Source organism: Ceratotherium simum, chromosome 16 (genome assembly GCF_057802395.1).
Source record: "Ceratotherium simum simum isolate JZ-2026a chromosome 16, ASM5780239v1, whole genome shotgun sequence".
Taxonomy (NCBI): domain Eukaryota; kingdom Metazoa; phylum Chordata; class Mammalia; order Perissodactyla; family Rhinocerotidae; genus Ceratotherium; species Ceratotherium simum.
In genome coordinates this window covers 40,737,108-40,749,030 of record NC_141915.1, presented here as the reverse complement: position 1 = coordinate 40,749,030, position 11,923 = coordinate 40,737,108, and the positions used below count along the sequence as shown (strand labels likewise).

Genomic DNA, 11,923 nt, shown 5'->3' with positions numbered 1-11,923 from the left:
GCCTGCTGTGAGTCCAGCTGCTGCCAGCCTTCTTGCTGCTGATTATCTCGCCAAAGAACCACCATCTGCACAAACACCTTTTGTTAATCGAACTTGGCATTTTGGAGACAAATTCACTTCCTCAACTTGGCTGACAAGCAGCATGCTCTACCATCATTTCTGTTCCTCATCTGCCATTTAAAAGCTTGTAAATCAGCTTGGTGGAGTGCAGAGGACTTCTCCTAATTCTCTTCTTCCTTGTGTATGTGGATCATGTGCCAGCTCCGTGCATCCTTGATATGGAGTAATGATCTTGACTTTGACTCTGAAGTCAGGATCACCTGCTCCCTCTAAGTAACTTAGGAAAACAAATCCTCACAGCTTTTTCACAGGTTTCTGCAACTGATCAATGCTCTTCATTATCATATTTTCTTCATCAATGAACTCATGGTTCTTGTATTCTGCTTTCTTCCTTTATGATCACTTTGAGTTGTTTTCCTAGATGCAGGAGTCTTACCTAAGTGTTTCTTAATAAATTCTATACCATAATTCACTCTATATTGTTTTTGACTTATTGTACAGAATTCCTGATCTAGGGATTTAAATACGTATTGCATACCATATGCATTAGCCACTCTGAGCACCGTAGTAGCACCCAGCCACAATTATTATCTCCATTTTTCAAAAAAAACCATTTCATTGTGTAATGTTATATAGCTAGTAATGAATAGACTCAGATCCAGAATGGAATCTATTACTGCTCAAAGGCTCTTAACTTTTATGTCCTAAGGAAGCAGAAGTCTGAGCCTCTGGTTACTATGCCTGTGGGAAGCTGTGGTTGCTCATTTATGGTTATCACTGGGCGTGGGAAGACCATGAGATACTTCAGTGAAATCTTGCATTCCAGCTGTATTCCTCTCTGCTCTCTACCTCTTCATGATAATTGTCCCTCACCAAATAGTACCTGCTCTCTTTGCCTGCTGGTCTACTGACATGAGGAGTCCAAAATGACTAGGTGACAGTTGTAACATTAGATTATGTTCCCTGACTGTGCCTTTCATAGGAATAAAACCTTTAATGTAGGAGAGCCTAAAGCCACGGGGAGGGGAAGCGCAGATTCCCAAGTGTGTCACTGGGCGTTAAAGTCAGAGGGTTCACTCCTACTCCCACCTACGGCTTTCTGAAGCCACGTAGACTACGTATTTTGGATATATATGGTACTACATATGTGTGACCCATACAATGACCATTGGATCAAGGTACATACCGCATCCAGAAGACAATATATCAATCCTGCAAGTTGTCACCTCTAAGTTGATGTCTTTGCTGTACATCTAAGAGACCATTCCAATTTTCCAACAGGCCAGCAGTTTCTCTCTGTCATTTGATGTACGGTAAGACAAGTAGATCAATGGTCTTGTGACTATGATTGACCTTGTTTATCACAGAGTAGATCCTTTGGTCAAAGTGAAGATATTCAGGATCTTATGACAATAATGTTGTAAGCTATTGGATAGTACTGCTCAGAGGGAAGACAAATCCATACACAAAACATGCAATTCTAGTAAGAAAGAATTACTGCCTTTTCAATGTGGAAGTGGTCTGATGTAGAAAACTTGCCTCCACGTGAGGTGGTTAGTTTTCATGAGTGACATTACCGCTAAGGGGTCAACACCATTCTCCGCTTCTGACTAACAGCACACACAGCAGAGACAGTGTGGTGAGAAGGAGCCCATGCTGTTGGGTCCACACAAAGCCTCTATCTCTACCACCATGGCTACTTTGTTCACGCCCTCTTCTGCAGGTACTGGTACACCTGAGGAGAGAGACTGGATGAGTTACCCAAGCTCCCAGTTGTCCAGCGCCTCCTATGTGGTGGATACTCTCTGGTGGGCATTGATGTGGGACACAGAGAGGGAACACTTTTTGCTCACACACCTATCTTCATGTGTGTGGATTCTTCTCCAGATTTCTTTATCATCCAATGTCGCTCCTTCCAGGGCTCAGATCAATCAGTCAAGCCTTTCACTACTTGCAAATAGCCAATGAACATCATATCCTCAGGCCACTTTTTCTCCAAAAAGAAAAAAATTATGACCGTATGTAATGCTCACAGTTCTTTTCATTGGGAGTATTTTCTCTTTCTGCTAGGATTTGGAGACCAGAAGTTGTAGATCTGTTGTAGTAAAAATTCTCCATCTGGCATAAAAGCTGCTATTGGGACTATCAATTGATGAAGTTTAAGGTATTCCACGTTCATATATTACAGTCAATTAGGTTTTTACAGGAGTCAAATGGAATTGTGCTGGGAATTGTCACCCATATATTCTTTAGTCATTGAGGTCAGCACTAAACTCTGCTGTTCTCCATGGCTGTGCAATAGCTTTTCATTAATACCTTGGTTTGGATGTTTATAATTTATAAATTTGAGGTTAGTTTGTGTTAAGTCAGGGATACAGAGATAAACAAAAAGGGACAAAATCTTAGATTACTGAGGAAAAAGAAAAGGAAAAGAAAATATTCTCCACGAAAAATAAGGATGATGAATAAATTTGTTTTTGTGATATCCCTTGAAAGTCGAAGTACACTCTTCAAGAAGGTATCTGTCTGTAGATTGGCTGACCCAGTAAAAGAGGGGAAAAAAGAGAAAGAAAACACTTCCAGATTAACCCATGCATGGATATAATATCAAGATGATAGTGGGAAAATAAATATTTAAAGGATGGTGTTACAATATATACGAGAAATGATTCATGAGGTGACATGAATTTATTCTATATTTTCCCCCAAATATACAGCTAGTGAATGGTAGAAGAGGAATGTCAATACTGTTCCATATGATTTTAATTCCCATAACCAAGATCTCTTGCCTTCTACTTCCACAGTAGAGAATTTATGGTTGACGATAAAATCAGAGATGAGTAGATGCACAATCTTTGAGGGAATTTAGTACAGAAAATAGATAATGCAAACTAGAAGCATCTTACAAAATTGGCACAGATGCAAGTAACAAGAATGGTAACAGATATCCATACATTTCAAGGATTTTTCATTCCACTAAACCAGATGGACCTTGGTTTAGTGGATGGATGGACCTTGAGAGTATCATGCTAAGTGAAATAAGTCAGATAGAGAAAGTCAAATACCTTACGATTTGACTCAGAAGTAAAGATACAAACAACAACAACAACAACAAATACGTAGATACAGAGATTAGACTGATAATTACCAGAGGGGAAGGGGCCAGGGCAGGGAGCGAAAGAGGTGATAGGGCACATGTGTACAGTGACAGATGGTAATTAGTCTTTGGATGGTGAACATGATTTAGTCTACACGGAAATCGAAATATAATGATGTACACTTGAAATTTACATAGTTATAAACCAATATTACCTCAATAAAAAATTTATAAAAATTAAAGAAAAGAATGATATCAAGACTAGCAGAATTTCCTCTAGCCTGGATGAAGATTTGAGAAATGAATGTGTGTTTCTTAAATGGAGGTGAGGTAATCAACCACAGAAGTTTAGGGTCAGGAGAGGCACGTCTGCAAAGGTTGGCAGTGCACAGCCAAGCACTGCACAGGGGAGAGGGACGTTACACCTGAGTCCTCCAGTTCCTTAGGAAAGAAAGACCACATGTTTGACATGAACGCGTGAGATGCCACTAAACATTCCACTGTTCTAAATTACTTCTTCCGAATCTTTGTTCAGAAAATAGCCTTCTGGGCCGGCCCCGTGGCTTAGTGGTTAAGTGCGCGCGCTCCGCTGCTGGCGGCCTGGGTTCGGATCCCAGGTGCGCACCGACGCACCGCTTCTCCGGCCATGCTGAGGCCGCGTCCCACATACAGCAACTAGAAGGATGTGCAGCTATGACATACAACAATCTACTGGGGCCTTGGGGGGAAAAATAAATAAATAAAATCTTTAAAAAAAAAGAAAAAAAAAAAACAAGCTTAAAAAAAAAAAAAAAAAAAAAAGAAAATAGCCTTCTGGTTGCCATTTGACTTCCTTTTAGGCATTCACGCACAAAGAAATGACTGGTCAAATAGATGATGAAACTATAGTTATTACAGTTATAAGTGTGATTAATAGATTGGCATATTAGTTTATGGGGATAGATATAGTTGTTATGCCCCAAGAGGAGGGGCTCATTCTTGTGAGATCAGATTTCTGAGTCTGCAAGAATCAAGTTCAGACCCTCGTGGATTTGTCAAAATGATAAAGATCAACTTGAAAGCCTTTTGGGAGAGAGTCTCTTTTTTCCCTGGGTGAGTGGATATCATAATTTCATGGTTCCCTGTATTATTATTTTTTTAATGTTATGCCTTTGGATGCTTGTGGATTTCAGAGAATGACAACAATGTCAGCAATCAATCAGCTATAGTGCTTGAACAAGACGGAGAATTGAGAGACCTCACAGAGACTCAGCAATGGAAGGGACTCTTATAGTCCCCTGATAGAATTCACTCGCAGAGACTGCAAATCAAAAATACAATACCCCATCTGCCAACTGGTTGTATAGTTGACGTTTCGATACCTGCAGTGCTGTGACTTCCTACCCCCATGGTAGCCAATTCCAGCTTCAGGCATCTCCCATACGTAGGGCTTCATTATGTTAACACCCATTGCCCCCTGCGCTCCTACATCTTTTCCTCATTGGAATCACTTGTGACGAGACAGTCAGCATGGCATTGCTAATGAGAGGAGTAGTTCCTCCTCTCATTAGAATCCTTGTTTCCTGATATTCTGTGCTGCAAAATCACATTCATTTTACTCCTACCTCTGGTATGTGCTTTCCACCCTCATGGGGTGCACTTCCAACTGTGGACAGCATTCCGCTATTGACTGCATGAATTTTAAGATGCTCACTTTTCCCCAAGGCCCCTGTCACTGACCTTGCCAACTAGATCTTTATCGTTAAGATTAAGTTCAGAGTAGTTTCCCTAAATATTCTAGATGTTACAAGATTCTGGTTTAGTGGAATGAAATATCCTTGAAACGTATGAATATCTGTCATTCTTATTACTTGCATCTGTGCCAATTTTGTAAGATGCTTCTTTACCCATTTGCACTATCCATGTTCTGTACTAAGTTCCCTCAAAGATTGTGCATCTGTCTCTGATTTTATCTTCAACCATAAGTTCTCTACTGTGGAAGTAGAAGACAAGAGATCTTGGTTATGGGAATTAAAATCATATGGAACAGTATTGACATTCCTGTTCTACCACTCACTAGCTGTATATTTGGGGAAAAATATAGGTCCATCCATGTTGTTGCAAAGGGCAAGGTTTCATCTTTTTTATGGCTGAGTAGTATTTCATTGTGTGTATATACCACATCTTCTTTATCCATTCATCCGCTGATGGGCACTTATGTTGTTTCCAAGTCTCGGCTGTTGTGAATAATGCTGCAATGAACATACAGGTGCATATATCTTTTCACATTCATGTTTTCATGTTTTTGGCTAAATACCTAGCTTGGAATAGCTGAATCATGTGGTAGTTCTACTCTTAATTTTTTGAGAAATCTCCATACTCTTTTCCATAGTGATTGTATAAGTTTACATTCCTACCAGCACTGTATGAGAGTTCCCTTTTCTCCATATCTTCTCCAGTACTTTTAATTTCTTGTCTTGTTAATTATAGCCATACTGACGGGTATGAGGTGATATCCTACTGTAGTTTTGATTTGCATTTCCCTAATAATTAGTGATGTCGAACATCTTTTTGTGTGCCTGTTGGCCATCTGTATAACTTCTTTGGAAAAATGTCTGTTCAGATCCTTTGCCCATTTTTTAAATTGGGTTGTTTGTTTTTTGTTGTTGAGTTGTGTGAGTTCTTTATAGATTTTTGATATTAACCCTCATCAGATATATGATTTGAAAATATCTTGTCCCAACTGTTAGGCTGTCTTTTTGTTTTGTCGATGGTTTCCTTTGCTGTGCAGAATCTTTTTGGTTTGATGTAGTCCCATTTTCTTTATTTTTTCTTTTGTTTCCCTTGCCTGGTGAGATGTGGTATTCACAAAGATACTGCTAAGATTGATGTTGAAGAGCATACTACCTATGTTTTCTTCTAGAAGTTTTATGCTTTCAGGTCTTATATTCAAGTCTTTAATCCATTTTGAGTTAATTTTTGTGTATGGTGTAAGATAATGGTCTGTTTTCATTCTTTTGCGTGTGGCTGTCCAGTTTTACCAACACCACTTATTGAAGAGACTTTCCTTTCTTCATTGTATGTTTTTGGCTCCCTTGTCGAAAATTAGCTGTCCATAGATGTGTGGGTTTATTTCTGGGCTTTCAAATCTGTTCCATTGATCTGTGAGTCTGTTTTTGATTACTGTTTTGATTACTATAGCTTTGCAGTATTTTTTGAAATCAGAGAGCGTGATGCCTCCAGCTTTGTTCTTTTTTCTCAGGATTGCTTTGGCTTTTCAGGGTCTTTTGTTACTCCATATAAATTTGAGGACTCTGTTCTATTTCCGTGAAAAATGTCATTGAGACTTTGATAGGGATTGCATTGAATCTGTAGATTGCTTTAGGAAGTATGGACATTTTAGCTATATTAATTCTTCCAATCCACGAGCATGGAATATCTTTCCATTTCTTTGTGTCTTCTTCTATTTCTTTCAACAACGCTTTATAGTTTTCAGTGTATAGGTCTTTCACCTGTTTCATTAAATTTATTCCTAGGTATATGTTTCTTTTTGTTGTGATTGTAAATGGGATTGTATTCTTAATTTCTCTTTCTGCTGTTTCATTGTTAGTATATAGAAACGCAACTGATTTTTGTGTGTTGATTTTGTACCCTGCAACTTGACTGTATTTGTTGATTATTTGTAATAGTTTTCTGGTGGATTCTTTAGGGTTTTATATATATAAAATCATGTCATCTGCAAATAGCGACAATTTAACTTCTTCCTTTCCAGTTTGGATCCCTTTTATTTCTTCTTCTTGCCTGATTGCTCTGGCTAGGACTTCCAATACTATGTTAAATAAGAGTGGTGACAGTGGGCATCCATCTCTTGTTCCTGTTCTTAAAGGGATAGCTTTCAGTTTTTCACTCTTGAGTGTGATGTTAGCTGTGGGTTTGTCATATATGGCCTTTATTATGTTGAGGTATTTTCCTTCTATAACCATTTTATTTAGAGTTTTTATCATAAATGGATACTGTACCTCATATGTTTTCTCTGCATCTATTGAGATGATCATGTAATTTTTATTCTTCATTTTGTTAATGTGATGTATCACGTTGATTGATTTGTGGATCTGGAACCATCCCTGCATCCCTGGACTAAAACCCATTTGATCATGGTATATGATCTTTTTAGTGTATTGTTGTATGTGATTTGCTGGTATTTTGTTGAGAATTTTTGCATCTTTGTTCATGAGTGATATCGGCCTGTAATTTTCTTTTTTGTGTGTTGTCCTTGTCTGGTTTTGGTATCAGGGTAATTTTGGCCTTGTATAATGAGTTAGGAAATGTCCCCTCCTTTTCAATTTTTTGGAAGAGTTTGAGAAGGATAGGTATTAAGTTTTCTTTGAATGTTTGGTAGAATTCACCAAGGAAGCCGTCTGGTCCCAGACATTTGTTTTTTGGGAGGTTTTTGATTACTGTTTTAATCTCCTTACTAGTGATTGTTCTATTCAGACTCTCTATTTATTCTTGATTCAGTTTTGAAAGGTTGTATGGTTCTAAGAATTTATCCATTTCTTCTAGACTATCCAATTTGTAGGCATATAGCTTTTCATAGTATTCTCTTATAGTCCTTAGTATTTCTGTGGTGCATATTGTAATTTCTCCTCTTTCATTTCTGATTTTATTTATTTGAGCTTTCTCTCTTTTTTTCTTGATGAATCTAGCCAAAGGTTTGTAAATTTTGTTTATCTTTTCAGAGAACCAGCTCTTTGTTTCATTGATTTTTTTCTTTTTTTTTTTTTTTATTTCTGCTCTGATTTTTATTATTTCCTTCCTTCTACTGATTTTGGGATTTGTTTGTCCTTCTTTTTCTAGTTCCTTTAGTTGTACTGTTAGATTGTTTATTTGAGATTTTTCTTGTTTCTTAAGGTAGGCCTGTATTGCTATAAACTTCCCTCTTAGTACCACTTTTGCTATATCCTATAAATTTTGGTATGTTGTATTTTCATTTGTCTCTGGGTATTTTTTGATTTCTCCTTTGATATCTTCCTTGATCCAACAGTTGTTCAGTAGCATTTTGTTTAATCTCCACATATTTGTGACTTTTCCAGTTTTCTTCTTGTAGTTGATTTCTAGTTTTATACTATTGTGGTCAGAAAAGATGCTTGGTATTATTTCAATCTTCTTATATTTATTGAGGCTTTTTTGTGGCCTTATATGTGATCTATACTGGAGCATGTACCATGTGCATTTGAAAAGAATGTGTATTCTGCAGTTTTTGGATGGAATGCTGTATATATCTACTAAGTCCATCTGTTCTAGTGTGTCATTTAAGGCCAATGTTTCCTTATTGATCTTCTGTTTGGATGATCTATCCATTGGTGTAAGTGGAGTGTTAAAATCCCCTACTATTATGATGTTACTGTCAGTTTCTCCTTTTATGTCTGCTAATAATTGCTTTATATATTTAGGTGCTCCTACATTGGGTGCATAGATATTTACAAGTGTTATGTCCTCTTGTTGGATTGTTCCCTTTATTGTTATGTAGTGCCATTCTTTGTATTTTGTTACAGTTTTTGTTTTAAAGTCTATTTTGTCTGATGAAAGTATTGCTACTCCAGCTTTCTTTTCACTTCCTTCTGCATGGAGTATCTTTTTTCATCCCTCCACTTTCAGTTTGTGAGTATCTTTAGGTCTCAATGTGTCTCTTGTATGTAGCATATATATGGGTCTGTTTTTTAATCCAATCAGCCACTCTATGCCTTTTGATTGGAGCATTTAGTCCACTGATATTTAAAGTAGCTATTGATAAGTATGTACTTATTGCCATTTTGTTATTTTTTTTCTGGGTGATTTGGTAGTTCTTCTCTGTTTCTTTCTTCTCTTTTTCTCTTTCCTTCTGATTTGAGGGATTTCTTTAATATTATGTTTGGGTTCCTTTCTCTTTATTTTTTTGTGTATTTATTATAGGTTTCTGGTTTGTGATTACCATGAGGTTCATATATAATAACCTTTATAAATAACAATCTATATTAAGTTGATGGTCTCTTAAGTTCACCCTCTTACTAAAAGCCCTACATTTTTACTACCCTCCTACATTTTATGTTTTTGATTAGTCTTGATCTCATTCTTTATCTTTAAAGCACTTTTGCATAAATTGCTTCTGCTCCTATTTTTACCTTTTAAGTTCAAATTTAGAAGGGCAGTCCTATCCACTGTAGTTAATATGACTTGTATATGTTACGTTTCCAAAAAAATCAATTGATAAACTATTAGAAATAATAAAGAACTTTGGTCACAACGTCAACATACAGAAATAAATTATTTTTCCATATGTCAGAAACAGTGAAAAGTTAAAATTTTTAATTGTAACCTATAATAGCATAAAAAATAAAATACCCGGGAATAAATCTAATAAAATATGGGAAAGACCCCTACAGAAAACAGTATAAACACTTTCACCAAGCAATTCTATGAACAGTTCTACTTGTAGATGTTTATCCAACAGAAATGTTTGTGTATGTTTACCAGAGGACCTGTACTATAACATTCACAGCAGCACTATTTTTATTAGTCTAAAATTGCAAACAATCCACATGTTTATCAACAGTAGAGTAAACAAATAAATTATGTCATATTCATGCAGTAAAAGATTATACAGCAAGGGGAATGAATGAACTACAGATAATCACATAATTACACGGATGAGTCTCACAAGCATAATGTAAACAGAAAGTGGCCAATTATACACTATTTCATTTATGTAAAGTTTAGAAACAGCCTAAACTTACCTACCTTTGGGAATGAGTGAGAGATATGATTTGAAGGAGACGAGCTTAAGTTCTATTTCTTAAACTGGTAATAGTGAGACAAGTGTATTCACTTTGAGATAATTGATTAAGTTGGAAATTGATAACAATTTATTGAGTTGGAAATAAAAAATTTGGGCACTTGTTAAAATGAATGCTAAACCTCAAAAAAGTTTTAAACATATTAGAACTCAAAGATACCTCAGATATCATCTCACCTAATCTAATTACTTCATTAAAAAAAGAAAAAGAAAGGAAGAAAAGGAAATACAGTCAGTGACCAGAATGACTCTGGTAGTAAACAGACTAGGCATAGAGTCACCACCTGCTCTGATCTCCCCAGGCCGTCAGGAACCATATCACCCAACCGGACTGTGATTGAAGCAGGAACAATGCTGAGAATGTCACCATTTCTTTTTATCTGAAAAAAAAGCTTCTATGAGTTACTGTCAATTAAGAAAGAGATTAAACACTTATTTTCAAAAGATTAATAACGTTTAGAGAATAACTTCCTCTTTACAATTCCTGCAGTAACTATGGAAAACAACGTAAACAAGAACAAGGAAAGTCCTGATAATTGGTGCCAACTTTGGAGGCCCGCATGTATAAAAGCCCCAGAAGAGAAGGAGTCATCAGATTCTTGAAAACTCACCTCTGAACAGGAGCCCACCCTCCAGCCCTGACACCATGATCCACTCCTGCTGCTCCCCTTGCTGCCAGCCTGCCTGCTGCAGGACCACCTGCTGCCAGTCCACCTGCTGCCAGCCTTGCTGCCGCCCAACTCGGTGTCAAACCACCTGCTGCAGGACCACCTGCTCCCAGCCAACTTGTGTGACCAGCTGCTGCCGCCCTTCCTACTGCAGCTCTCCCTGCTGCCAGCCCACCTGCTCTGAGTCCAGCTGCTGTGGACAAACCTGCAGTGGGTCCAGCTGCTGCCAGCCTTGCTGCCCCCCAACTCGCTGTCAAACCACCTGCTGCAGGACCACCTGCTGCCAGCCCACCTGCAGTGGGTCCAGCTGCTGCCAGCCTTGCTGCCCCCCAACTCGCTGTCAAACTACCTGCTGCAGGACCACCTGCTGCCAACCAGCTTGTGTGACCAGCTGCTGCCGCCCTTCCTACTGCAGCTCTCCCTGCTGCCAGCCCACCTGCTCTGAGTCCAGCTGCTGTGGACAAACCTGCAGTGGGTCCAGCTGCTGCCAGCCTTGCTGTCCCCCATCTTGCTGTCAAACTACTTGCTGCCAGCCAGCTTGCTCTGGACCCGTGTACTGCCGGAGAACCTGCTACCACCCCACCTGTGTCTGCCTGCCTTGGTGCCAAGTCCAGAGCAGTGGATCCAGCTGCTGCCAGCCTTCCTGCTGCTGATCACCTTCCCAAAGAACTACCATCTGCATACAATACCTTTTGTTAACTGACTTGCCATTTTGGAGCCAAATTCACTTCCTAGACTTTGCTGACAAGCAGCATGCTCTACCATCATTTCTGTTTCTCATCTACCTGTTGAAAAACTTGTGAGCCAGCTTGATGGAATGCAGAGGACTTGCCTCAATTCTCTTCCTCCTTGTGTACGTGGATCTTGTACCAGCTTTATGCATCCTCAATATGGAATTATGATCTCTGCTTGGACTCTGAAGTCAGGATCGCCTGTTCCCTCTAAGTAACTTAGGAAAACAAATCTTCATAACTTTTTCATAGATTTCTGCAACTAATCAATGCTCTTCATAATCATATTTTCTTTTTCAATGTACTCATGATTCTTTATTCTGCTTTCTTCTTTCCATGATCACTTTGAGTTGTCTATATATTTCTTAATAAATTCTGTACTATTTTCATCCCATACTGTGTTTTGTTTTACTGTACAGTATTCTTGAATTAGGAACTTATATACATATTACATGCCATATGTGTCATCCAACTTGAGCTACAAAACTGCTCACTATAAATTATTTTCCACATTTTTAAATGAGAGAATTTCATTGTGTAATATCATGTAGCTAAT

The 11,923-nt window shown here is 38.1% G+C and overlaps 1 protein-coding gene across 4 annotated transcripts; it reads left to right on the top strand.

The window, feature by feature from the left end:
- The first annotated feature begins 10,614 nt into the window (after positions 1 to 10,614).
- LOC101387913 (uncharacterized) lies at positions 10,615 to 11,289 on the top strand. 4 transcript variants are annotated; one of them, XM_087441154.1, is made up of 2 exons: positions 10,615 to 10,676; positions 10,734 to 11,289. In XM_087441154.1, exons 1-2 carry the CDS (start codon positions 10,615 to 10,617, stop codon positions 11,287 to 11,289), a joined length of 618 nt encoding a protein of 205 aa, XP_087297280.1. The 4 variants fall into 4 exon arrangements, with proteins under 4 accessions (XP_087297280.1, XP_087297282.1, XP_087297281.1 ...); XM_087441156.1 differs by having other exon boundaries at positions 10,615 to 10,820; positions 10,935 to 11,289; XM_087441155.1 differs by having other exon boundaries at positions 10,615 to 10,933; positions 11,015 to 11,289.
- Positions 11,290 to 11,923: the final 634 nt, after the last annotated feature.

Bases quoted from the DNA above. Each gene is read 5' to 3' on its own strand.
- LOC101387913 (XM_014790606.2), top strand. From the start codon at position 10,615: ATGATCCACTCCTGCTGCTCCCCTTGCTGCCAGCCTGCCTGCTGCAGG.